The sequence below is a fragment of the Tachysurus fulvidraco genome, chromosome 15 (genome assembly GCF_022655615.1).
Source record: "Tachysurus fulvidraco isolate hzauxx_2018 chromosome 15, HZAU_PFXX_2.0, whole genome shotgun sequence".
NCBI lineage: Eukaryota > Metazoa > Chordata > Actinopteri > Siluriformes > Bagridae > Tachysurus > Tachysurus fulvidraco.
The window spans coordinates 19,317,315-19,345,055 of NC_062532.1; the positions used below are offsets into that span (position 1 = coordinate 19,317,315).

At 40.2% G+C, this 27,741-nt stretch overlaps 3 protein-coding genes and 4 non-coding genes across 7 annotated transcripts in view; all 7 read right to left on the bottom strand.

Moving 5' to 3' along the window:
• asic2 (acid-sensing (proton-gated) ion channel 2) overlaps positions 1–10,139 on the bottom strand; it is a 597,673-nt gene extending 587,534 nt beyond the window's left edge. Inside the window, exons 1-3 of the mRNA XM_027161102.2 lie at positions 9,807–10,139; positions 4,526–4,686; positions 1,763–2,373 (exon numbers count right to left, since the gene is read on the bottom strand). Coding sequence (XP_027016903.1) covers positions 1,763–2,359 — 597 coding nt within the window. The 5' untranslated portion in view covers positions 2,360–2,373; positions 4,526–4,686; positions 9,807–10,139. The remainder of the gene's footprint in view (positions 1–1,762; positions 2,374–4,525; positions 4,687–9,806) is intronic.
• A 2,837-nt stretch (positions 10,140–12,976) lies between these two features.
• hrob (homologous recombination factor with OB-fold) lies at positions 12,977–20,985 on the bottom strand. The gene is made up of 10 exons (XM_027161190.2): positions 20,781–20,985; positions 19,715–19,768; positions 16,999–17,934; positions 16,805–16,888; positions 16,574–16,711; positions 16,248–16,356; positions 15,461–15,546; positions 14,680–14,802; positions 14,330–14,528; positions 12,977–13,193 (listed from the first exon to the last, which is right to left on the bottom strand). Exons 1-10 carry the CDS (start codon positions 20,838–20,840, stop codon positions 13,141–13,143), a joined length of 1,842 nt encoding a protein of 613 aa, XP_027016991.2. The 5' UTR covers positions 20,841–20,985; the 3' UTR covers positions 12,977–13,140.
• A 3,473-nt stretch (positions 20,986–24,458) lies between these two features.
• rps11 (ribosomal protein S11) lies at positions 24,459–27,326 on the bottom strand. The gene is made up of 5 exons (XM_027161194.2): positions 27,182–27,326; positions 25,610–25,744; positions 25,336–25,411; positions 24,923–25,052; positions 24,459–24,654 (listed from the first exon to the last, which is right to left on the bottom strand). The coding sequence occupies exons 1-5, from the start codon at positions 27,194–27,196 to the stop codon at positions 24,531–24,533; spliced, it is 480 nt and encodes a 159-aa protein (XP_027016995.1). The 5' UTR covers positions 27,197–27,326; the 3' UTR covers positions 24,459–24,530.
• LOC113652258 lies at positions 24,758–24,842 on the bottom strand. Its single transcript, XR_003442842.1, has one exon. It is a non-coding gene; the product is annotated as a small nucleolar RNA SNORD35 (small nucleolar RNA).
• LOC113652261 lies at positions 25,190–25,275 on the bottom strand. The gene has a single exon (XR_003442844.1). It is a non-coding gene; the product is annotated as a small nucleolar RNA SNORD35 (small nucleolar RNA).
• LOC113652257 lies at positions 25,492–25,576 on the bottom strand. The gene has a single exon (XR_003442841.1). It is a non-coding gene; the product is annotated as a small nucleolar RNA SNORD35 (small nucleolar RNA).
• Positions 25,820–25,905, bottom strand: LOC113652259. The gene has a single exon (XR_003442843.1). It is a non-coding gene; the product is annotated as a small nucleolar RNA SNORD35 (small nucleolar RNA).
• Positions 27,327–27,741: the final 415 nt, after the last annotated feature.

A 27,741-nucleotide genomic window follows, 5' to 3' on the forward strand; every position in this document is an offset into this window, starting at 1 on the left:
GGACCGGGGGAGGAAACCGGAGTACCCGGAGGAAACCCCCGAGGCACGGGTGAACATGCAAACTCCACACACACACAAGGCGGAGGCGGGAATCGAACTCCCAACCCTGGAGGTGTGAGGCGAACGTGCTAACCACTAAGCCACCGTGCCCTCCTAAGATGAGATTGTAATTATTAAATGAAATTCTCTTGGGCAAATATCAGCTGAAAAAGTTTTCCACAGATCAAATTACAGTACAAAAACGTACAGGATGTAACAGACCATCCTGGTACCTTTGGGATACTCATGTCGGCATAATACAAATTGGAACACACTAATTCGAATATATATCATCAGTTTTTACCTCAAAAGGTTAATACTCTTGATGACAGCTGAACATTTACTACACTGGGTAGTACAGGGTCAACAAATCAACAAGGCAGCAAAGACATGAATGGGTTGATTTAGAAGCATTTCCCCATAAATGAGGTCTGTCACAATAAATTTTCAATTTACTACTTTGCCAGCCACAAAAATTAGCAAGCACAGTGTGTGTACATGGTTTTTCTGTGCTGAAGTGGGTCACACCAGAACGAACACACACACACACACACACACACACACACACACACACACACACACTCTCAGCCAGCCAGCCAGGCTCCCCAAGGGAGCACAGACACACACTTATCTATAAAGGGGAATCTTCAAAGCAGACAGCACACAGTCATCTCACATCTCGCTCTCTCTACATCTGATGAGATGTGACACACAGAGTAGAAAAAAATATCTAAAAACAGGACCGGAGAGTGCAATTTTGTCCATTTTTTTGTTACAAGCTGAAATACTTGTAACCACATACAAAGAGACACACAGAAAGTTATAAGTTATATAGGTTTATGTATATATTTATATACTGTAGTCTGCCTATTTTCTTTGTACCTTTTTACTAAATTAGATGATAGTTTGTATTTTAACTATACTTTATTTCGGTGTTGTTCTTAGAACGTACTATCGGAGCTACAAGATGAGTGGAAGAGGAAAAACCGGTGGCAAAGCTAGGGCCAAGGCCAAGACTCGGTCATCCAGAGCCAGACAACGAAGGTGGTCAAGGTTCTAAGACTACTGATCATGAGGTCATGATCCCAGGTCCACCAAGCTGCCACCGCTGGGCCCCTGATCAAGGCCCTTAACCTTCGATTGCTCAGTTGTTTAAATTGAAATAAATTGTAAGTCGTTCTGGATAAGTGTGTCTGCTAAATACCAGTAATGTAAATGTAAGTATACAGAACTCTATGTATTCCCTTTGTGCATAAGCGTGTAAGAAGATGTAGCGAGAGAGAATGACTCGAAATAGACACCCATTTCATCATTATCTTGTTCCAATTAAACGCTCAAACCTTTAAATAAACAGTGTGTGATAATAGTGGTAATTGTGACCGCTTCATCAGAGACAGCTGACATTTAAGGATTACTATAGAATCACAAATGACGGGTTGATGTCTAAAGAAAAAGCTTTTAAGGTGCATTGGTAAACCTGAGTAATGAGCCTGTCCCATTTAGAGTCTTCCGTATTTCGTATTAATAATAAACGAAGACGATGTTAAACTTATAAAATCCAAAGGTTAACTAAACAATTTAAAATGATCCACTAAGTGGCCAAAAAACTAGTGCTCTTAAAAGTGATGAGCTACCGGATATACAACCAAACAAAGGTCTCGAGACCAATCAAGTTCCTTCCTTTGCAAAGTCATGAAATGGATATGAAAAACAGGAGACTCACGGTTTTGAAGTCCCGGTGGCTACATTCCTGGCCCTCGTAGCGGCAGTAAAGCATCATCTCGTGTAGGTCATGGCCAACGCGCTCAGTGAACTCACGCATGCTAAACGGTTTAGGCCGGAAGCCACTGAAATTGGCTCGCTCGGCGAGAAAGTCAAGCACGTGGGGCTCAGCCAGCTGTGGCTCGGGCACATGCAGATGCACGTCAAGCAGCGCCAACAATTCTCCTGCATGGTACAGGTCATTACGCGTGAGCCGTGTAAAGCGGTAGGCATTCAGGTTGCACACGGTAACAGCAGGGAACACGAGGCTTGTCGCAGGTACAGCGCCCACGCTAGCCACATGTGGATATGACAGGAAGTGGGCTACGCGTTCTGCCCCCTCCAGTGCCAGGAGACCAAGACAGGCGAGTACAGCTGCACTCCAGAGGACACGTCGCAGTGCTGATGAGCGACGGTGTGGGAAAACATAACGCAGGCCGTGTAGCGTGCTGCGCTGGGCAAACAAGTGCCAGGAAAAAGGGCCTGACAGATTGCCTGTGCCAGCACTTTCTGTTTCATGGCTGCCCTCGCTGGCACAACTGTCTTTCAGCTCCATCATGGGCACTGGGACACCTGTGGGGGGGATGTAGAGCTCCAGTCAAAATACATACAGTATGCACACACAAAAGAACATTGACCTGCAGAGGACAGAATACACACGATTAATTCATAATACAGAAACACCCAAACTCTTGTATTTATTTATCTATTTATTTATTTATTTATTCACTTTTTGTAGTGTTTTAACATGAAACTGAAGTGTATTACTTGGCATTACAGCATCATGTTGTGCTTTACCCTCAGCTTATTGGATTCTTCTATCACTAATTGTCTCTCTACTTTTGGGTAGACAGCCTTCTTTAGCTATTTTCAAATTCAAACCCTATTACTTAAATAAATAAATTGGTCCCAGACTTGTTTTAATGGTGTCTTGTAGTTCATGGTGCTGCTTACATAGGTATAATCTAATCTAAGGGGGTTTTTACACCTGGTCACTTCCTGAGTTTTCTGTGATCAGATAGCTATAAGATGGTAAAAACACCAGGTCTAAATGCCCTCCGAGACATTTTCGAGACGGATATAAATCTGATCGTTCAAACCCCTTCAGGAGGTGGTCTGGGACGTGTTTCAGATGAAACTGGACAGGTGTAAATGAATGTGGTTGTCCGAGCCACATACGTCAGCGCTATACTCCTCCCAAATGGAAGTACGTCACTCGCAGGTTATTCACGAGTCATGCATCGAGCTAGAAACAAACATGTTTTCCCACCAGCACGGGCTCTGATCTTTCACCCAGGTGTCTCTTTGGTCTTAAAATGCGCTACTGCCGCCAGCGAAAATGCAGCAAACAGTAAATGTTTTTTTTGGTAGCAACCACATCCACCAAAGCGTGTTCCATTTCAATTACCCCGGAAATGAGGTCAAATATATTAGCATTTTGGGGCGGGAGCAGAAAGATCGGATCGATATCAGATTCGCCGAGACGCGTTTATGTGGCCTAATGTAAATGGGACAGTTTTAACAAATCAGACAGCTATCGGATCAGAGAAAGGTGACCAGGTGTAAAAAGGCCCCAAGCCTACATGGAACTTGTGTTTAATTACACTTAAGTAAACACTATTCGATTAATTAAATGACTTCTGGTGGCAACAAAAGTAATTTAGGGGTTTCACAACAATGAAAGAAAACAAAACAAGCATTTTTAAGGTTTTTAAATTGTAAATAATCTAACAGAGTGTGCGGCTTCCCCTGGCCTAGTCGTCAACTAGTTGTCACATCCAGAAATATTGTTCTGGATTCATGATTTACAAATATTACATTTTAGCATTTACTGTTTAAATTGGATACGAGACACGAACTGTCAGTCTATCTTAAGAAAAATAGGGATATGATGATAATCAATCTAGCTAGCTTTGGCAATGACAAGTTGAAGTAATAAGAAAGGCCAGGATCCACACACACACACACAGAGGCATATTAAAATGGATCTCAGCCAAAGATTCCTCTTAGGTACCAGCTGATATGTAGCAAGCGAGAGGTGGTTTACACCGAGCAACTGATGTGAAGGTGCAGCCGTTTCTGCATACGCACATGAACACAAGAAGAGTTTTTAGGCAACAAGGGAATTGAGGTTTAAACAAAAAATACACCGCTATGCGTTTCACACTCTTTCGTTCTCTGTCCACTTTCACTCCTCCAGCCTGCCCCAAAACCAAGCCTACTCTCTCTCTCTATTCCACAACCGACAGCTTGCCTTTCTTTTCTCTTTTCCTTTTTAAGCCAATAATATAAAAAAAATTCAAAGCAGAGCACCACAAACCCACAATCATAGCTACAACACAAACACACACACACGCTGGACAGCCAACAACAAGTGCAAGCACGTCACATGCAGGATGACATCCAGTGCGTGTGAGTGGGTATCTGTGCCTGTGTGTGTGTGTGCGCGTGTGTGTGTGTGTGAGAGAGAGAGAGAGTGTTAGGGAGGCGGGTCAAGGCTCGAGATGATGCTGTGCTTGATCCCAAACTGGCTGCATGTGTGTATGCGTAAGTGTGTGCATGCATGTAAAGTGAATGTGTTAGGACCTCAGAATTCCAGTGCCTCTCGCTCTCGTGAGGACAGATGGAACTACACACCCTCCTGTTTTCTCCCAACAACGGACAAGCTGATACAAACGTGACCTACTCACACGCACAGATGCCGTAAAGAGGGGGATATACTTACATGCACGCGCAGCGCTGATCAGCCTCGGTCTCTCACACACTCCCCGAGCCGTTCACTCGAGTCTGCTTCAGTGTTGCCTTCTCTCTCTTTCCTCCCTGTACTGATACACACGTGCTCATACTCCACTCCCATCCATCCACGCGGTGGAATAGCACATGCAACTGAGGACAAATGCAGAGCAGAGAGTAATGGAAAGACCGGAGACGAGTGCCGTACGCACAGAGGAGAAAAAAAAAAGGATAGAGGAGGGGGAGAGGGAGAGGGAGAGGAAAAGAGCGAGTAAGAGAGAAAAAGAGAAGGGGGGGGCACTTTAGTACGGCATCTATCTATCACATAGATGCGATATGTTCTAACGCGTGTAACTTTTACTAGGGTTCAGAAAATTACCATCGACTCTCTTTAATGCCTCCAACAACATAAACAAACATGTTCTGCATGAAGCTACAAAAGTGTCATTCAGGCAAAAAAAGAAATGTTTCTAAAAGTGACTAAAAGTAGAACAATGGATCTTAAACATTAAATAAACTTAATATTAATATTTTACTAATATATATAGTAAAAAAATATTTTCTTATTTTTATGAGTTTTTTTATTGTATTTATTATTATTATTATTTTAAAAAATTGTTTTGGTTTTTTGCTTATCTTTCTCCAACTAGCAGGAAGGCAAACACATACTAAGACATCAGGTCACTTTTCATTGGGAGGGTCCCTGAATTTGTCCTCGTCCCTTTCATGACACCATCCAACAGCACCGTTCTGAAAACCCCTTCATGAAGCATCACAGAGCAGCAGTTATAAATCCCTTAGAGGAAAGTACCATCTACACTCTTCTGCATACATAAGCTCACATATGCCCAAGACTGACTAGTGTCACGGACAGGAGAGAAGAGAGCATACCTTCCCTTTATGCAGAATGCATGCAGAACTGTTGTATTTAAACCCACTGACACAGTTATTATTTTCATGTGTACATTATATTTTCGTAAGAATTCAGTTTACCAAAAATAGACAAATGCAACTAATTTGAAAATCACTAAAGCCAATACTAAGAAAAACTGCACCAGTTGCTCAGTTTGGCCTGACGACTAGCTATTGGAAGAGTTCTGGTTGTGCCAAAGTTTATCCAATTGAGAATAATAATAATAATAATAATAATAATAATAATAATAATAATAATAATAATAATAAATAAATAAATAAATAAATAAATCACCAACATAATTTCTACTAAAGCAGAGTCGCACTTTGGCTTCGCTTCGAGGTCGAACATCAGGGACGTGAATATATGCGTGTATGTTCACGTCCCTGATGTTCGACCTGATTTCTCAGATGTTAATGAAGTGGATTCTGCTCCTGATACTTGCCACAGATTGTAACACCAATATTACAAAATGAAAAGTTAAACTTTTTGTATCAGTCTTATAATAATAATCTCAAGGGATTCTGGGTTGGAAACAGAAACTGGCAACACACGGATGCAGGACTCATACAGGCAGCTTGTGAACTCACGTTTAATCGGAAAAAAAAATACAGAAATTAGACCTCCTACTGCCTTTCAGACCTCATGGGTACACTATTGTGGTAAAGACAGGATGAGTAAGTAGTGTGAGATAAGAAAGACAACAGTGAAAAGTAGGAATTTACAGCAAGTGTTAAATGAATAAAAGCGAACACAAAGAAGCAACACAATGCACTATAGGCAGATCTTATTTCACTGTGTGGGTTTAACCATGACAGATCGTGCTTCTTTTCATATTCCTGTGGAGATTCTTGATGTCATCCATTACGGGAAAAAATGTTTGTTCCTCAGCACCTCTTCATTACATCACAATGCTTATTACATCACCAGGCTGCAATCGTTAGGAGAAGTACAACCGGAGCGATTGACCTGCTCCACAGTATGCGCCCATCTTTTAAAAGTAGAAAGAAGAAAGTTTTTTAATGTACTTTAGTTTTCTAAGTGCAGGAAATGTCACCCTCCATTTGAAATATTATTTCTTACGAGCACTCCTGAGTCATACGATGGCTTGATTCCATCTGACAGCTGCTCTGTTCTCTTTTGCCCACTCCTTGTCCATTTCCCTCGACCTGACCACTTTTATTACACACCTCTTCCTGTTATTATCACATTCGTTTCAGCCTCTGTGACCCAAGCTAAAGCGAAGGAACCTCTATAATGGAAAAGGAAGATCTACATTGCTATGTATGGAACCTGAATGCAGTCGTTTGTAACAAATGAATGGCCTTTAACTTGACTTTATTTGCACAGATGTGTGTGCATTTTATGCTCCAAGACAGAGAAGACAAAATGCATACATCCATCCAACCTAAACAAGCCTAGGCTTCATACTAGGGATCCTATAGTCTACAAATACATTAGGGGCCTGTGGTAGCCTAGTGGTTAAGGTGTTGGGCTACCAATCTGAAGGTTGTGAGTTCAATTCAAAGTCCACTAAGCTGCCACTGTTGGGCCCCTGAGCAAGGCCCTTAACCCTCAATTGCTCAGCTGTATAAAAATGAGATAATGCAAGTCGCTCTGGATAAGGGCGTCTGCTAAATGCTGGAAATGTAAATATACAGGCACAGTTTCTGCCCCTGTTGGGATAACCAAATGATTCTGTAATAGTGTAGCCTCTGATTATGGCAGTGGAACAGCCAAAGGAAAGCAGATTAGACACAGCACGGAATAACGTAGGTGCATCTAGACCCACACACCAGAAGTGAGCTAGTAATTTTGATACCTTGAAAGATACGCAAACGGTGTTTATTCAGCAACAAGCCGCGACTGGTGACGGTTACACGCCACTAGCTAGAATATAGTTTCATCATATTGACAAATAAATGGTTATTACCACTGATTAAAAGATGAAGGTAATTATCAGTCATAGCGCGTGACCGGACGATCCCTCGTTCCTTCGCAACCTTTTCTCCCTGTAATAGAATTTCATCTTAAAATCACTACATAATCAATACTGAAAATGGAAGAGACTTTATAGAAATAAATTTCCTTCTCAGAAATAAAAGTCTTCCTCCCATTGAACTAGTTTAAAGAACCAATCCTGTCCAAATCCATCATGTCAGAAGTGTTTTACAGGTAGGCGAGTGTCTGGAACGTGTAAATTTCAGCGTACATTACCTTCTATAAAACGTTCAGTAAAAATAATACTGTATACGTCATAAGTATTGACATGTTGATAAATCTTATAGTATATACTGCCAGGGAAAGAGGTTTGAAGCATTTGCAGCTATACAAAAGCACTCAGGGATTCACTTTGCTATTTTAATCATCATTCTAAAACCAAACATTATAAACATATCAAATAAAGCTTAAAATGCAGAATGGTAAAATGGAGAAGAACATTTCAAAGTGGTCTTTTAAGCAAGTTATTGTTTTTTTGTTGTTTTTTTTTATTAATCACAGACTTTGAGGACATGATATGGTCATTGACTTACTACTGATCGTGCACAACTTGCAAGGTCATAAGGCAAGGTCAGGGTTTTTTTTTTTATTCATTTAAATCAAACCCTATAATCTTCACTATGGTGTAAGTTGGGGGGCACAGTGGCTTAGTGGTTAGCATGCCCGCCTCACACCTCCAGGGTCGGGGTTCGATTCCTGCCTCCACCTTGTGTGTGTGGAGTTTGCATGTTCTCCCCGTGCCTCAGGGGTTTCCTCCGGGTACTCCGGTTTCCTCCCCCGGTCCAAAGACATGCATGGTAGGTTGATTGGCATCTCTGGAAAATTGTCCGTAGTGTGTGAGTGAATGAGAGTGTGTGTGTGTGTGCCCTGTGATGGGTTGGCACTCCGTCCAGGGTGTATCCTGCCTCGATGCCCGATGACGCCTGAGATAGGCACAGGCTCCCCGTGACGCGAGAAGTTCGGATGAGCGGTAATGAATGTCAGTGCTTTGTAAAAGGTTTTCCACCAGAAGAGAATCTTCCGATCGGAAATTTCAAAAGTTTCTCAGTAACACAACAAGCTGAATTTATGTTTTTTTTGTATTTTTATCTTTACAAGAGACAGAGAAAAGAGAAGAAATGACCGTTTACAGTATGTGATAACAGGAACTTGTGATAACTTGTTTTGTGAATGTTCCAAAAACATTCAACTATTCACAATAGTCATCATTGACTAAATAAAACACTTCTGCATGCGCTAGTTAGAAAAAAAAAAAACTATCACGTCACCTCAAAGTGATTATTTTCCAATACTTGTACAACCGGTTGTTTTATTTCTTAGTTACTCTGCAAAACAAAAAATTTCCTCATGCATGAAGCATTATTGAAAAGGTTATATGGTTTAAAAAAAGTAACGTTCACCTTTTATTTATGAGCAAACCGTTAAATCACTCGTTAGCATCGCGGCTAACACCAACCGCATAGAGCTCAAATAAACTCTTATAATTTAAAAATGTGATAAAATATGTACCGATTCATTAGGTAATTTGTTTGTTTGTGTTTGTTGAAATTATTTAGTGACTTTTCTCACCTTTAGAAGAAATGAAAAAAGTTGTGTGAGCCGTTATTTTCATTGCCTTTTTTTTAAGAAAATATTTATAACGTTGACTTAAATTGAATTTAACTGCTTTGGTATTTCAATTATTAAAGAATATAAACTAACTGTATAAAATCAAATACTAATATTCATATGCATGATTAGATTTTATACAGGTTTTTTAACCTGTTTACAGGTTAGGGTTGCCAGATATAGCAGATCAAAAACCAAGCGATGGATCTTCAACATCACATAACAACAAACAACTAGATAGATAGATAGATAGATAGATAGATAGATAGATAGATAGATAGATAGATAGATAGATAGATAGATAGATAGATAGATAGATAGATAAACCCATTAATGCATCGTCATATTAGAGGAGTTATGAAGAATCTATGGCAACCCGACAGTGAGGCTGCTTTGCCTCGTTTTTGTGCATATCACATTGACTGGGTTTCTATTAACTTATATAGACACCGTACAAGTAATAAATGCATGAGCTATTAAGAACATTCAAGAACATTCTCTCAGTCATTATTGACAGTTTTCGAAGGAAATGTCCACCTTGAAACCCAGTACATGTTTGCAATGAAATAATCGTGATGTTTTTAGTGACACTAAAGCTAATTTTTGGTTGGTGTCATATATATTTGCTATTAGTGCGAAATGTTATGACGGCACAAGGGACTGCTAGCAAGTCTACAATGATGTTTAATTTGAAAAAAACATTTAAAAAAATCTGAAACATAAAGAATATTAAATAGGTGTCACAACTCACCTTTTCCCAGCAACATACAACATCCAACACAGTAGGACTGAACACTGCAAAAGTTTGGCTCAAAGTTCCAGTGACACCATTCAGTTTTGCTAAGGTTTGCTAAGCTAGTTATGAATCTGTGTCTGTATTGACTGGTGTAAGTGGTATATGCATGAAAGTTGAAGCTATATAACTTTAAGCAGTATAAAATTGAGTTGAGAAAGCTGGAGTAAGGCAAACAACAGGACTAAAGTAGCACTGCATCACTGCTGTATTTTGGAAAACGTTTAAGTCACCGGTGTCCAATCTTATCCACAAAGGGCCGGTGTGTATGGGTGCAGGTTTTCACTCCAACCAAGCAGAAGCCACACCTGATAACACCTGTTTAATCAGTTGTTCTTGGCTTTTAATAGACTCTGGTGTGGGGCTTCTGCTTGGTTGGAATAAAAACCTACACACACACACACACACACACACACACACACCAGCCCTTTGTGGATAAGATTGGACACTGTTGGTTTAAGTGAAATAAAAATGGACTGATATTTATATTCCTTATGTTTAACCTAAAGAGGTCAATTCAAGATTACTGCTTGTAAAGCTTAACATATGCACATCATCGGGATCGATTTTTACTTTATAAGTGAGAAGAATCATACGAAATTAAACTCTGGGGGTCGAAAAGATATTTCAAATCAAACCGAAATTCTTTTAGTAAAACTGCATGAATGTATAATGTTATGTTGTATTAAGGCAAAATACAAATTTCGGTATAACCCGACTCCTAAGATGTGGTTTAGAAATGCATCTGTTTAGCCTGACTACAGTACGTAGGGCAGTTTTGGCATTGGGCATTAATCAATGTCTGGTTTGTCACAAATTGGCAAATCTTCAGGCTACATGTCATTCTGTTAATCACTGGGGTAGATGGAATAGATGCTGGTACTGTGATTAGCAGTTTTGGTTAAAGCGTACAAATTAGATCAAGGAAGCAGACAGTAAGGAGTATTTTAAACATATAGAACCATATAAATGTAGTAATATACACATCAATCCTGTTACTCTTAATGAGTGAGTCGCCCTCTAGAGGAAGCATCCTGTAGGTGCATTGTAAAGGTAATTCATTTATTTCCGGTTAGACAAAGAAATGAAACTTTACAAACATGCTAGTTTTTTTTTTAATTCGTTTATTTAGCAGTTAAGCATGTGATACATGCAAATAATTTTTTTTTAAAACTTCAGAAAGAAATGGTACTCCATAAACGCATGAAAAAGCAAAAAGCGTGTCCAAAATCTCAATCCTATTCCTTCTTAAATTTGACCTGCAAACAAATTAAGTTTCATCTTTGTTAAGGAAAGTAACAAAACACACTCGAAGGAATCAAGGAACGATTAGTAGGGACTCTTCTAGGTCTTTCTGATGCACAAACGTAAGGTATAAACGCTTGAATTCTCTCCCAAACACGATAGCACAAAAGGAGGAACCACAAACTAAATAAACAATGGGTACGAATAAAATTCTTGAAGCCTGGTCTTACAATATGATCATTAATAGTGGCAGGTGTATGAATAGTAGATCCATGTGATGAGTAGGTTTTTGTTTAGGCTCACAAATCAATTCTGTGTATAATCATTGGGGTGTGTATATGCAGATGGTATAACAATAATGCAGCTGGGATCCGTGTCTTCAATAGATGAATTCGCTTTAGTGAGCCTTTTCATACGCCTGTTCTTCAGCGGGAGAAAAGAAGAAGCTAGGATGTGAAACAAAAAGACACACTTAGGATCTGGCATTCCTGCGTTTATTAGATTGAACATTTTCCTACTACAGAGGTCGGGTTTCCTCATCACATCAGATCGCCTGTGGATTCCTCTGATATTCCTGACCGCTACAGGCCTTCTAGCCTGCTAATGATTTAATGAGGTGTCTCATACAAGGTCCCTGTGCTTCTACGGCTCTGCTAATGCGTATGCAGTTTAAACACTGATTAGCGCTCCTTTGGGATTTAACTAAGAACAAATACATTTCTTCTTCTTCTATGTAAGACAGAACCCTTTGAAGCATGATTACTTTACAGATCACTTCCTGATCATTCTTTCTCTGAGCCTGGGATTCTCTCTGCTTGAATATTTTAGATCATTAAAGTTCAAGGGAAGCTTGATGCTTCAGGGAAAATGGCACGATTTTTAACCGTGACACACTCGGCTTGTGAAATCAGCATCGTTTTGAGAAGCAGCAAAAGGTCCAAATACCAATTTAGCCACAACTAAAAGGTTTATTGTTTATCAAAGCCGAAACCGTATTTGTTTCTTCTACCTAATAGAACCCCCCCCCCCATCTCTATCCATGTGTCTGAATAGTTTTGTGTGAAGGAGATACGACCTCATAACCACAAAAAAAAAAAAAAAAAAAAACAAGGAGTGTCGATACTCGTTATGTTCCCTTACTGGAAATGATGTCATAATTTCTGAAGCTTCTCAGCTGAAGAAAAAAAACGGATGTCAAACTCTCAAGACAACTTCCTCTACAAATGTAAGTATCTTGTTATTGATGTCATGGCTCTCATAATTATATTAGCGATTTGACATTCTATCGAGTTTAATTCAAAAGACTTAACCCAAGCGATTAAGCTAAAAAATGTATATGATGTGTAGTGAGAGCCTGAGAGCTTACTAATGCCCCAACTCGTGTACACTGTGTACTGATAAACTAATTCAAACCTGTCTCATCTAGATGTAACGAGAAGCTAAAAGGAAACAAGAGAAAGGACAGAAAGCGTAAGGTTCCTACTGCTCATTCAATATGTCCATCAGCTCACGACAGGTTCTGGCACGAATACAGTCCATTAAAGCCACCGACCATAACCCTAAACAGCACGTTATTTCTTCACAACTGGATCAAGCTGTCAGACTTTTGCCTCGAGAGACGTTTTACATTCGAGGGCGCAGGATGGAGTAACTATGGAAACCTACACCAGCACACCTGTCTCTATGACAGCTTAAATATTACGCTCATCAACACACAGATCCCACTCACATTTCCAGTTAGAATTCACAAACATTAGCATTACAGGTTGGCTTCGGTGTGTAAAATTTGCATGAACTCATCTGTTCTTGTATTAATGTTTAACCAGGATGAAATCACCCCGAGGTTGGAAAAAACAAACAACCAACAACGCAAAAACCGTGCGGACGGTTCAACCTCAAACATTTATTCTCCGTCTTGTCTAGACGACAGCTTTTTTTTTTTATTATGTACATATCTTACAGCAGCTTCTATACAAACAAACTGAAAAAGCACAGCCTTGCTACGTGGGCTGTGGTCTGGTAGATCGTTAGGGTAATGGTGTCAGCATCAGGCGCAGTACGAGTCAACAGGCAAGTCCCCTAACAGCTCATCAAGATCATCTGCAAGAAACGAGCAGATTAACAAATTAGCACCAGCATAGAAACAGATACAAATGAAATCAGTTAACCACATGAAAACAGATGTTAACCTTTAATGAGCATCTAATAATTTCATCAGACCTCAGTGAATTAAAGGTGGGGTCTCTGTTGTTTGAGAAATGCTTTAGAAAACTGCGTTGGGACACCAAACAAAACTAAAAACAAAAACGTGTAGCCGATGAGCAGAAAGGGGCGGGGCTTGTCAATATGGGCGGAGAGAGTGTTCAGTGCGCATGTGTGACATTAGCAGAAAGCGGTTTTAACGTTGACATGGAGGATAAAAACAAAGAAAGAAAGAGAAGAATGGCTTACGATAAGGAAAGAAGTAGGACGTGTTAATATAGGATCAGCTTTCCAGCGCTGGAGAGAACTGAAGGAGCAGGAAGTTGGCCACATATTCACAGGTTGGAGTTTCCCGAGTCAATAACTCCTGAGCTAAACGCTGTTACTACACAAATAACACCTCTTTTCTATCGTAGTAATGTAGAGAGGCAGCTACAACCGCGTTTTGTGTAGTAACAGCGTTTAGCTCAGGAGTTCTTGACTCGGGAAACTCCAACCTGTGAATATGTGGCCGACTTTACTTAAGACGCCGAGGCGCTTTTTTCCTTCTCGATAGGTGAGTAACGTTGGTTTTGCTTTGTTACACAGAACTAATATATGCCTTTGTCCTTTACATGATGATGCTTGTGTTTCATTTTTCCTTGTTTGTTTATCTGCAATCGTATCGTTCTTCCCTTCATGTGGGCCCCGTTTGGGTTAGGGGTGCGTTTGTTTTTGGTGATTTCAAATGTCAACATTGGCTTTCAAACAACGGACACCCCACCTTTAATGCATGGATTTAGCCACAATTGCCATCTACTGCCCTCTTGCGATTTACAAACTACAATAGAAAAACAATTAGTGGCTCAAAATACAGTTACAGAATCAACTATTTAAAGATATTTTATTTCGTGCATGTGGGTTAGCTCAGCGGCGTGTCGGGTAAAAGCTACATTGAAAAGATCGTGTACGACTAAAAATGGATCCGTGCAGTAAGTCACGATCTAGGTAGACGTGTCTGATACGACACGGTTAGCGTCTCCGTATCACAGCACCTGCATCCCACTGAGCATCCTCTGAGCTGTGAGGCTGTGTAGTAGACTGGACCGCCCCGTTAGCAGGGGGCGTAAGTTTAACTGCGACACTATTCTGCTCAGCCTCATCATCATCATCATCATCAAAATGCAGCTCCATCTGAGACACGGGACCCCTTTCAAGCTTAGAGGACTCACAGTGCGGTAATCCAGCAGGTCCCTGTATTTACATTCAACACAACAGGAATAAAAAAAGAAAAGAACAATGTGCAGAACAATGAACATTAAGCAAAAACGTCTTTGATTGAAAACGACTGAACTATTAAACTACTAAACAATCCATGCTGCGACTGCAACACGTGGCCACTAACCAGTTCAGGCTGGGAACGCTGGGAGGAGCTACGGACTGCTCCGTCAGGAGGGTAGATTCGAAAAAGGTTATTGGGTGTTACGTTCAGGTAGTGATTCCTGTTAGAGGGGGAGAACACACCCACCTAGGAATAGCAGCACAGAGCACAGAATTTAGTGACCACACACACACGCTATACCAGGGGTCGGCAACCTTAAACACGCAAAGAGCCGTTCAGACCCGTTTCCCACAGAAACAAAAAAACACAGGGTGCCACAAAACCCATTTGACATCTAAAGTGAAGGTAACGCTGCATATATCGTTTTTTTACCTTTATGGAAAGTATAGAAAAAACTGTAGTGTGTTGCATTTATGAAATGAATGGACTGCTAACGAGTAAACGACATTTTATTTCTGCAGGCAAACAAAAATATTTCGAATCTGTCCACATCTCATTCAATGTTCTGTTTTCTTCAGAAACTTTTCATTCCTTGCAGTTATCCATGTTCGGCTGCCTGGGGTTGAAAAGCATGATCCGAATTGTATGGAATTTTTTTAATTTTGCGCCAGCGGATTTCGCAAGTCGGCAGTTACGACGGATATTTTGAGCGACAAAAAAAAAAAAGAAAAAAAAAAGAGCATGATAATCTTAAAATTTTGAATCACATTTGAATTTAAATTAAATATTTATTTTCCAAATCTACAGGGAGCCGCAGCAGAGGGATGAAAGAGCCACTTGCGGCTCCGGAGCCGCGGGTTGCCGACCCCTGCGCTATACGATTAGAGCGGCGATGGTACATTACCTGTTTGAGCAGCAGCACTGCGCCGGTCTTCAGCTCCCCCTGTCTGTCCTCCAGCAAGCGTCTATGAACTGTACCTTGCATCTCACCTAGATCGTATAAAAGCACCAGAGTGACACACAACATACAGGGAGAGAAAAAGGCTGTCGGTATAAACGGAGATGCAGAAGCAGATGCTTTCATTAGAACCGCTTCTTTGGATACTTTAGATTTCATTAGAAACACTTCTATGTCGCACCATATTCTGGTAACAGACTTCGGAAACGTGCAACAAAACCCTCTACCCTAGGGGTGATTTTTTTTTTAGCATTGCCAACACCCCAGTCTAGCAAAATAAATTTAATTGAATCTTTTCTTTTTTTTGCTTTTACATAAAACGTGCCGGTCATAGTGCTTTTTGCTGTAAACACGCTCTGTAACCGTAACGCCTTTGCCGGCTCTACCCTGAATCAATACCGTGTGTAAATTATAAAAAGGATAAATTATTACTTAATATAGAAATCATTCACACGTACTTTGCGCTTTACTTATTTAATTAGTTTATTATTTGATAGTTCATTCATTTTAATACGTGCATAAACAAACATTTTTTTAACATCATTTTCACAACACTTATTAGCCAAGCCATGATTTCTGTTTAGGGAAACTGGAAATATGAGCCTAGATTTAATCTGACTCAAATATTTCAACTTGAACACAATGCTATTGCCATATGCTCAGCACTGCCTCTGAACGGTGCCTATGAAAGCTAATTGTTCTTATAGTCACGTCTGCGGGATGCGTGTCTTACCCGTAGGGTCCCTGAACACTGCTTTGGCATCAGCGTGTGTGTGTAAGATGCTCTTTAACACCACTGCCATGTTAGGAACTTTATTCTTAGACAACTGCCTTAAGGCTGCCTAAGAAAGACAATTTGTTATTGGATAACAAAGGAGCAGAAAAGTCATTAAGCAAAAGAAGAAAGGAAAAACAACAACAACAACAAAACAAATCAGACACAACCCCAAAGGTCTGTGGAACACAAATGCATTAACACAACAATTAAATAACTCTGACAGATAATTCATGACTGCTTTTTTTTTTGTGCATATTTATGACGGCGAAGACACGGCTTACTTTCCGCAGCACCATGACGATGCTGTATGAATGTAGGAAACAGGAAGGGTTTCTCTCATCCAGTCTCATCTCAGCCTTCATCGCTGCCCACGGACCTACGCTGAACTCCTCTTCGTCGTTTATTTGAGAGCTTGGGACCTGCTTAGATTTAAAATATATTAATAAATAAATAAAAAGACAGAGGCTGTAAGAACAACGATCTAAAGAAAAGGGTGTGTGTAGTTACAGAACCTCGTTGCGCAGCCGAGCCACTGCTCCGTGTGCCGGTGTCTGTGGGACTGCCACAACTATGTCATCCGGACTCCGTCCACTGATCTGTGAAGTTTAAAAAGGTATGCACAAAAACATAAAGGTGTATTTAATGGATAGACCTTTTTAAACCTTCTACACAACACCACCTTAAAGTCCTGACTCTCAGGCGTCACCTGTTGCGGCAGAGCACCCGCTGGACCAGGAAACCGGCGCGTTTTGGGGCGAACAGAATCACTCCTCGGCTTCTGAGGCGTCTTACTCGCTGCAGACACCAGCTGGACCAAGTGATTAGTCAAGACAGGCATGTGGAGTGGACGGGGTGTTTGCGGAGTCAACGGAGCAGGAGATACAGCCTGGAAGAGAGAGCGATGTTCTGCTTGAGGAGTGACGGCTCCTCTTTGCCACTGAGATGTCGGTCTCACGGGTCTAGGAGTCACCGGACTGGTGAAGCGGCAGGTCGGAGGTACAGAAGGTTGCAAGTAGTTTTGTGGGGTAAACGTAGAAGGACGTATAAAGGACTGCGGGGGTGCGGATTTCGGAGTGGAGCTGCAGAATCCTCTGAGAGAAGATGAAGCAGGTGCATCAGCTGATGATCTCATCCGTTTAGCTGGGGAAATGTTGTTGGATTCAAATTCTGTGTATGGAGCAGAAGCTTCCTGAGGAACGCACTCATCCAACTCCTCCAGATTTACATCCCAGTCATCAAAGTCATCCTGAGCTGGAATGTCTTTCATGGGAGCATTGCAGAGAACAGACTGAGGGTTTGACTGGATAGGTGAAGAAATGGAGGGATGTTGCAGAGATGAGATTGCATTAGAGCCCCCAAAAGGTGCTCGAAGAGAAGCAGTGTGTGTGTGAGGAACAGATTGTGTGACAGATGAAGAGTTGGCCAGGCTTCTTAAACATTTGTCAGGTCTGGATTCTGAAGAATTGAGTTGTGCTGAAGAGTCTGGCACTGAACTCCTGTTTGAAAAGTTGGCTGATGATGCAACAGAGCTCTGCTGTGCCTCATAGGGATAAATTGCATGAGATGCTTGTAGGGATGCACAGGCAGGAACTGAGGATGACCCAGAATCTGAGGTGTGTGTCCAGTCAGCTTCCAGCAAGTCCTGCAGAAAAACAATAAAACAATTATGCCGCATAAATCGAACAGAAAAAAAACTTCGTTAATCTGATCACACCTCATTCACTGACTTGTTATAAGTGTCTATCATTTGTTTAGTTAAGACCTTAAATAAAATTCAAATAGGATTAAATTTATAGGTGCTACTCTGTGGGGCTTTTTACACCTGGTCACTTCATGCATTTTCTGTGATCAGATAGCTACCCGATGGTAAAAAGACCAGGTCTAAATGCCCTCCGAGACGGATATAAATCTGATCATTCAAACCCCTTCAGGAGGTGGTCTGGGATGCGTTTCAGATGAAACTGGACAGGTGTAAATGAATGTGGTTGTTCAAGCCACATACGTCAGCGCTATACTCCTCCCAAACAGAAGTACGTCACTCGCAGGTGATCTTTCACCCAGGCGTCTCGTCGGGTCTTAAAACGCACTGCTGCCTCCAGCGAAAACGCAGCAAACAGTAAACACTGTTTTTTTGTAGCATAACCGTCGTACCAAGTTTTTTACGTCTTCTTTTTGATCACGTTCTGAAAACCACATACACAAAAGCGTGTTCCATTTCAATTACCCCGGAAATGAGGTCAAATATATTAGCGTTTTGGGCGGGAGTAGAAAGATCGGATCGATATCCGATTGGCCGAGACACATTCATGTGGCCTAATGTAAATGGGACAGTTTTAACAAATCAGATAGCTATCGGATCAGAGACAACACACAAAGTGACCAGGTGTAAAAAGGCCCTGTGATTATATTTACGTCTGGACTGACCATGTTGAAGTTATTCTCTATCTTCTTCTGAGAAACTTAAGAGCTTGAATTATTACTGTTTAAACTGGGTAGTCGACTGATCGTTTTAGCCCTGTCTGGATACACATCAACGATCTTCTATCCGTGTTTTCATACATATATACACACACATATATATATCTCACATCACTGGCTAACTTTATCACTGTAAATATGCATATATGGATGAAAAAACAACCACATATAAACATCATTTCAAGAAAAAAAAAAAAAAACATCCACAGGGTGATTGAATAAAGGAGCCATTATGATTACAAAAACTGACGCAAACGCCCAAGGTCAAAGAAAATACACCTCTTAGAAGAATGTTTCTCCAGTGGGAATTTTACTGCTTTCCAGATGCAAGTTTTTATTGCTGAGCAGAAATAAAAAAATGAATCAAGTCACTGATAAACTAATCAACTAGGGTTGTAGTTCATATTCAGAGTCATGGTGTCCATTCATAAGTCTGTTTAAATACGACTCTTGAAAAAGACCCTTACGATAAATATTAGTCTGTTTAGTTTGAAAGATTTGCTGTGAGAATCGCTCATTTAATTAGCTATTTTCAATTCAATCAATCATTTTCCTTTTCCCAAAAAAATTACAGACCAATGCATCTCTAGGACTTGAAATGTGCTCCCTTTCCCCTATAATAAACACACCTGATTTAACTTATGGCTTAATTAAGCCAGGTATGTCACCTGACTTAGACAGGTTAGATTAAATGTAGTCCTGTAATATCAGGATATAAAGAAATTTGCTTCTTTTCCTGACTGAACACACCTGATTCAATTCAGAAGCTAACAAGCATCTTTTCTGTGATGATGAAGCATCTTTCATGCGATAAAAGACAATGGCTTATAGAGACGATATAGAACAATACTCGGGTAGAAAGGCGTTAAAGGTTGAAATGATGTCTAGATGACAAACAATAAAGCACAGTGTTTATCATGTGTCCAAACAAAAAGTATACACACTTCATCATCCAGCTCTTCTCCTACACTGAAAAGTCCTCTCCATTTGTTGCAAGCCTAAACACGAAGGAGAAAGAAAGATAAACATCTCTCAGGTTCCTTTTTTATTTATTTTAAATCAGGATTTTGTCTGCAAAAACATACATTAGCCAAGCAAGTTAGCTAAACAAGTTAACAAGCAGGTTAGCTAAACAGGTTAGGTAAACAGGTTAGGTAAACAAGTTAACAAGCAGGTTAGCTAAACAAGTTAACAAGGAGGTTAGCTAAACAAGTTAGGTAAGCAAGTTAGCTGAACAAGTTAGGTAAGCAAGTTAGCTAAACAAGTTAGCCAAGCAAGTTAGCTAAACAAGTTAGCCAAGCAAGTTAGCTAAACAAGTTAGCTAAACAAGTTAGCCAGGCAAGTTAGCCAAGCAAGTTAGCTAAACAAGTTAACAAGCAGGTTAGCTAAACAGGTTAGGTAAACAGGTTAGCTAAACAAGTTAACAAGCAGGTTAGCTAAACAAGTTAACAAGGAGGTTAGCTAAACAAGTTAGGTAAGCAAGTTAGCTGAACAAGTTAGGTAAGCAAGTTAGCTAAACAAGTTAGCCAAGCAAGTTAGGTAAACAAGTTAGCCAAGCAAGTTAGCTAAACAAGTTAACAAGCAGGTTAGCTAAACAGGTTAGGTAAACAAGTTAGCTAAACAAGTTAACAAGCAAGTTAGGTAAACAGGTTAGCTAAACAAGTTAACAAGCAAGTTAGGTAAACAGGTTAGGTAAACAAGTTAACAAGCAGGTTAGCTAAACAAGTTAACAAGCAGGTTAGCTAAACGAGTTAACAAGCAGGTTAGCTAAACAAGTTAGGTAAACAAGTTAGGTAAGCAAGTTAACTGAACAAGTTAACAAGCAAGTTAGCTAAACAAGTTAGCCAAGCAAGTTAGCTAAACAAGTTAGCCAAGCAAGTTAGGTAAACAAGTTAGCCAAGCAAGTTAGGTAAACAAGTTAGCTGAACAAGTTAACAAGCAAGTTAGCTAAATAAGTTATTTAAACAAGTTAGCTATACAAGTTAGCAAGTTAGCTAAAAGTCATCTTACCGCAGTTGTCATGTCACTCAGCTTAGTTAAGCCTTGAGGAAAAGATGGATTATGTGACATCTAATCCTTACTTCATGCTACAGCGTGTTACATCTCACAAAATGTATAATAACGTCCACCGAGTCGGATGAACAGATTAGCGCCGCCACGTTCAAAAACAACGTGAAGCTACGTGATGACGGATGTGGGAGTAAAGTAGGCGGGGCCTCTGCGTTGCTCTTTACTGTAGCTCGTTTCAAGGAGTCGGATCACTTGGCTCGGTTGACCAGTAAAAGTCGGTTCTTAAGTTTCCTAGCAGCAATTTTTTAATTGCTTTTTAAACCGGGATTTTGTAAAAACTGTTGATATTTGTTATTAGTCAGTATGGCACTTAAAAATCTTGGAAGCACCCAGCGCCTATGTTATAACCGTATTGTGCCCTGCTGTGTCTGGGCTCCATTCATATGATTCATTTCTTTTTATTCTGAAAAAATAAATTGGTCGTCTGCGTTAACACACTTGATTACACTTGACTAACGAGCAGCTTTCCACAAGTTTCCATCGACGCATTTTGTTCAAATTATACTGAATAAAAATACACTGCGTAGGATTTCAACGTTGACACAAAGGAGTCGGATCAATGAGTCGACTCGTTCGCGTATGACACATTACTGTTTTAGTAATAGTAATATTTCTGCATGGAGCTAGTTAGTTAGCAAAACAGAATGAATCTGTGTCAGTGGCACTTTTACTAAGGTTTAATTTAGTATTAAGGCAGTAAAAAAAAAAGAAAAGAAAAAGTGTTAAAACCTTAGACTTAAATAGTCAAATGGTGGAATAAATTGACCATTAGAATCATTATACAGCAAGATAATATCAGTTATTATTATTAAATTGGTCATCTAAGATTGGAGTACCACCCAAGAACGTTGCCCTGTTCAAGCTGCTTTATAGCAACGCTCAGAGCTGTTTCCGCATCAACGGCAGAGACTCAGACTGGTTTCCCATCTCCAGTGGCGTTCCCCAGGGCTGCGTGGCTGCACCTGACCTCTTCAACTGCATCATTGACCATCTGATGTCCAGGGTTTGGGAGCGGGTCCCCGGAGTGTCCTTCGGCAGCTACCACCTGACTGACCTGGAGTACGCTGATGACACCATCCTGCTCAGCACGTTCTACAGCCAGCTGAGAGATGCTCTGGCCATATACAGTGAAGAGGCGGAGAAGCTCGGCCTCGAGGTGAGCAGGACAAAAACCAAGTTCATGTATGTCGGTGACAGACCACATCCACCTTCCCTGCGGCTTGGCAATGACATTGTGGAACTTGTCAAGAATTTTGTGTATCTTGGATCCATAGTGACAGACAATGGGGACATAAAACCAGAGATTACCCGCAGAAGAGCCCTGGCTGCGTCAGCTCTGCAGTCTCTCTGGAAACCACTCTGGCGGCACCAGACTATCTCACGCAAGACGAAGCTCCAGATTTACAACTTGGCAGTACTCTCCATCCTGCTATATGGCTCGGAGACTTGGCCCTTAAACAAGACACTGGCTGCCAGATTAGATGGCTTTGATAGCAGGGCTCTCAGAACCTTCGAGAACATCAGGTGGCCCCAGCAGGTTTCCAATCAAATGCCTAGAGCCCGCACGTGCCAGGCCAGAGCATCCCCCTGGCCGCACAACGTCGCACCCGCTGGCTTGGCCATGTCCTCCACCTCCCTTCTGACCATCCGACGAGAGCTATTCTCCAGTTTGTTCCTAAGGGCTGCAGGCTGGAGACGACCACGAGGTAAACCCCGCACCCGATGGCTTGACGTCCTTGCGGGCAACCTTCAACAACATGGAGTTGCTATAGAGGATGCAGAGCAGCTGGCACAAGACCGTCAGTGCTAGTTCATCTGGTCGGCTCAACGCACAGGGACGGGACCCCCCCTACCCATCGCAGGAGCCAAATTGATTGATTGATTGATCTAAGATTACTAATAACCTTTAAAGAATGGAATCAATATTGTGTTAAATAAACCATTAAATTAACTACTAAAAAATAAAATTCCACACAAAACTGTGTCCATGATCAGAGCAGTGATTATAAAGAAATCATTTAGTACGAAACGTCCTATATTTCTTAGAGTAACTGTGTATTCTGGTCCACAGTGAAGAAAAATGAATGCTAATTTTGCTTCACTGTGGACCAGAATATACGGTTACATTAAGAAATATAGGAGGTTTCCTACTAAATGTTTTCATTATAATCAATGCTCTGATCATGGTTTTTGAGTTCCTGACCGTTAGCTGCTGAGCTTCCATGAGGAATGTCAAGGTAGTGTTTATCTAACAATTTCACAAATGTATATATTTGACATTTAAAATACAGATATATCCATAAACCAGCTTTAAGAACGGGGCTATCCTTTTAGCTAACATGATTTCTACTGAAACCTCATTTACTTTAAAAGACAAAAAGATAAAGTCAATGACCGTCAACATTTGTCCATCCAAAATGAAAGAAAAAAACTAAAAGAAAAGAAATAAAATACATTGCAGGGCATCTTGGGAGGAAGAAGTTCCATCATTACACACAATTTTTTTTATTTTTTGCAACGCAATTACAATAAAATGACTTTGCAAATGACTGATGTGAGCATTCTCCCTTAATCCACCTAAATAAGAAATCATGCTTTGTTTACTATGCTTTTATGCATATATTTCTATTGTGTACTTTTTTTTTAAATATTAATTTTCTATTGTGTCATCTATATTTTGACTTATCCAGACGATATAGATATCTCACAGAATTTAAATTAACATGAACACTTCCCAAGGCAGGGCAGTAATGAAACACTCAGTCTGGACAAATAGAAAATGTCCATTTGTCAGACATTAAATAGAGCAGTGATCTAATGTAAGAGTGTAAAGCAGTCTAAGATTATTTTTTTCAGTCCAAAGAAAGGCAAGGTGTTAATTGCACACACCATCTGCCCATGTATGTAAATGTAAATGTAGCAAAGACAGAAGTACTTAGTACTCAGAAGTCAGTGTTATCAAGACCTGACGTTTTCTGGTCAAGCCATAAACCATGCATTATTGTTAAACCCCAGACATTAACAGATTCTGAAATCTGTTTAAATGTTGAGGAAACTCACCTACATTTCCTGCTTTAATTGGACAATGAATTATAAGTGGGATTATACACTCTTAAACTGAGCATAACTTCCTTTTCATTACCCATTCTGAACTTTGCCAAATAATTTTAAACTCCTTCCTCTGTTCAGACAGAATAAATAAAATGATATAAATGTCTGACTATTTAAAAAAAAACAACTGGTAATTAGTTGGTTTGCATGTGATGCAATAAAGTACGATTTATTACCTAAACGTCACTGTAAAGCAACACCATATTCCATAAAGTGCTGATATTTTAATCGAGTAATATTGAATTATTTTTCAGCAGTATTGCTTTAACACTTTTGTACAAAATAGACTTGGAAGTAGTTAGCAAGATATTACAAATGTTTTAGCTTGTGAAGAAGCAGTTATTTCACATCTGATTACAGAACATTACATCCAATAGTTCTGAATAAGGTCTATAGTTTGTATTCACCAGGGATGTCCTGAGCTACGGTGCATGGCCAAAAAAAAACAAAAAAAAAACGGCACAAGCAATTTCAGGTCACTGGAATAAATCAAACTTCACACAGATCTAAAGAACTGATTTATTTCACTTTCATGTCATGGCAATACAACAGAACCCAGAAAATGTTCAGAGAACAGCTTTAAAACTTCTGGAATTGTTTCTTGGCTCCTGCTGCTTTGGTGACCTTCAGTACGTTGAACCTCACGGTCTTGCTGAGGGGTCTGCACTCTCCAACAGTGACAATGTCACCCACAGTCACGTCCCTACAGTAAATAGAGCGGGATAGTAAATATTTAATCTCTCATCTTTATTAAATATGTAAATGTATGGATAACAGCTAAAAATAAATCTTAAGACCATATTAATGGAGCTGCATCAGTGATGCCATTAGGCAATGTCGTCAGAGCCTCAAAGACTTGGAAGACCATCGTGAGAAAATACATCATATGCAGCTTATTCCAACACCACAAAATCTAAAAAAGCACGTTTTTGAAACTTTACAGCTGATTAGATCAAGCATCGTAAATTCACCTGAAGCAGGGAGAGAGGTGGACAGACATGTTCTTGTGCCTCTTCTCAAAGCGGTTGTACTTGCGGATGTAATGCAGGTAGTCACGTCTGATGACAATGGTCCTCTGCATCTTCATCTTCATCACCACACCTGAAGAGTTAACGCCAAAAGTTCAAGATAAACTGCACTTCTATAATAGTTTTATTGAAATGAACATTTTTACCAACAACAGGCATGTGATTACTGATTAAAATGTTACATTTCAACAATGGAAAGGTTTGTGGATGCCGGAAGCTTCAGTTCTGCCATAAAGGCAATGTCGTCAGAGTCCAAAGGACTTGGAAGACCATCGTGAGAAAAAACATCATTTGCAACCCAGTAAACACCACAAACAAAAAAAAATAAACACAATCATGCAAAAAAGAAAACCTACCAGACAGAATACGGCCTCGGATGGACACGTTGCCAGTAAAGGGGCATTTCTTATCAACGTACGTGCCTTCGATAGCCTGTGAATGAGAGAAAAATTAAGCCTTTAAATGTAGAACAATGCAGGTTGGACAAACTTCTCAAAAAAAAAAAAAAAGGATAAACTGCATCAGCACAGCCTTAAGGCGTTATCCTCAGAGCCGCAACGGCTCAGAAGACCATCGTGAGAAAAGACATCACTTGCAGTTAAACACCACCGTCACATTTTTTGAACTCACCTCTCTGGGGGTTTTGAAGCCTAAGCCAACATTTCTGTGGTAACGTGGGAGCTTCTCTTTTGCACCCGCATCACCGACCAACACTCGCTTTTTGTTCTGGAAGATGGTGGGCTGCTTCTGGTAAGACCTTTCATTCTGCCAAAAGAAAAATAAATCAGTGCATTACATCATGCACGTCAATTATGTGCTTTGTGGGATTTAGTAGTAGTAACGACTGCATCAGTGTAGCCGTATAGGCAATGTCGTCAAAGCGCCAATGGCTTGGAAGACCATCGTGAGAAAAGACATCATTTGCAGTAGAAACAAATCAGATGAACCTACACACAAGATTTCTGTATTGTGCAAATCTAACCTTGTATTGATTGGGTACAGCATCAGTACACTTTAAATAAAATGTTCCAGTATACCTAATGGTTATACCAACATATTCCCTTTTAAAACACGTGTATAGAAAACAATACAGGATAAAACTTTTTACTTTTAACTACTTCAACTGGTAGGTTTGACAATCACGTCAGGGTCATAACCCTGGTTCTGGAGTCCAGGGTATCCAGTAGATCCTGTATGTACAGATAAAATAATATAAATGTCAATTGCCTATCTATCTCTAGATCTATCCATCTCTCTCTGTCTGTCTGTCTATCCAACACACTAGCCATCCACTCTCCCTGTCCAACTCTCCATCTCTTTGTCCAACTCCATCCATCCATCTCTCTCCATCATTCCTATCCAGTAGATCCTGTACGTACAGATAAAATAATATGTCAATTGCCTATCTACCTATAGATCTATCCATCCATCTGTCTCTCCCTCCAACTGTCTATCAATCCTATCCAGTAGATCCTGTATGTACAGATAAAATATAAATGTCAATTGCCTACCTATCTCTACCCATCTCTCTGTCCCTCTCTCTTGCATCCATCCATCCATCCGTCCCTCTCTATGCATCCATCCATCCATCTCTGTCCAACTCTATCCATTTCCCTCGCTGTCCCTGTCCATCTCTCCCTCTCTCCTATCCAGTAGATCCTGTATGTACAGATAAAATATAAATGTCAATTGCCTACCTATCTCTATCCACCCATCTCTCTCTGTCTCTCTGTCTCCCTGTCCATCCTTCTTTCTTTCTGATCCTGATGTACGGATAAAATAACACTTTGTCCATTACCAAGTTTTGAATCCTGGGAATTTGAAATATTAGTCAAAGTCCATGTGCTGGTGAGGAGCTTTTTAGTAGCCAAGTCTGTTTTAAGGTCTTATGCAGATACCAAACATTCCCAAAAAGAAATAAACACAATAAAAACACCTTAATAAACCATCTTTAACTAAGAAAACGACTCTGTTGCTGTGCACGTGAACACGCTTCACTAGCCCATGAGGCCCTCGAGGCTTCTTCCGCACGGCACGGGCCCACAAAAATATCACTTAAAATCAACTCATAACTCCAATAAGCGACCGAATTTACATACATACCGGTTTTCTGCACTCTTGTAAACCAAAAAATTCGCTAACCAGCTGAAACTTATTACAAAATAAGCGCTTTACGTTTCCACGCCGTTTAGCTCACAATACCTGGGTATCCGCCATCTTGGCCAGCCGAGTCGTAAAGAGAACTACACATGCGCGAGACAGACGGAAGAGCGATATAACCGGAAATGACGTAAGGAAATCTCTATAGGCATAAGATCTATCACACGTGTATTAATAAATAAAATGACAGTAAAAGATTCTGTGTAATTACATTTAAATAAACAAACAAATAAATAATAATTTGCATAATCCAAGATGAGCACATTATAAGACATTTAAACAATACGGTAATATGTATGATGGCACATTTAGGCCTAAACATCACATTTAGTCTCATACAAAGTATTTCTTTAATTTCCATTTATTAATTTGTATGTGTGTGTGTGTGTGTGTGTGTGTGTGTGTGTGTGTGTGTGTGTGTGTGTGTGTGTGTGTGTGAGAGAGAGAGAGAGAGAGAGAGAGAGAGAGAGAGAGAGAGAGAGATTATGACTGGTGTTTATTGTAAGTGTTTGTTGTCTTTTTGGACTCCTTTATCATTTGTAATGTTGCTCCCATATAAAACAGTTCAGCACAAGCCCAGACATTTTTAGGGTCATGATTGA

Coding starts and splice junctions, on each gene's coding strand:
- hrob (XM_027161190.2), bottom strand. CDS start 20,840: ATGTCACATAATCCATCTTTTCCTCAAGGCTTAACTAAGCTGAGTGAC. Junction 14,529..14,679: donor AGCGTTCCCAGCCTGAACTG/GTTAGTGGCCAC, acceptor ATGTAAATACAG/GGACCTGCTGGATTACCGCA. Junction 13,194..14,329: donor GGATGCTCAGTGGGATGCAG/GTGCTGTGATAC, acceptor CGTTTCTTGCAG/ATGATCTTGATGAGCTGTTA.
- rps11 (XM_027161194.2), bottom strand. Junction 25,412..25,609: donor GCTTCAAAACCCCCAGAGAG/GTGAGTTCAAAA, acceptor TCTCATTCACAG/GCTATCGAAGGCACGTACGT. Junction 24,655..24,922: donor CACCTCTCTCCCTGCTTCAG/GTGAATTTACGA, acceptor TATTTACTGTAG/GGACGTGACTGTGGGTGACA.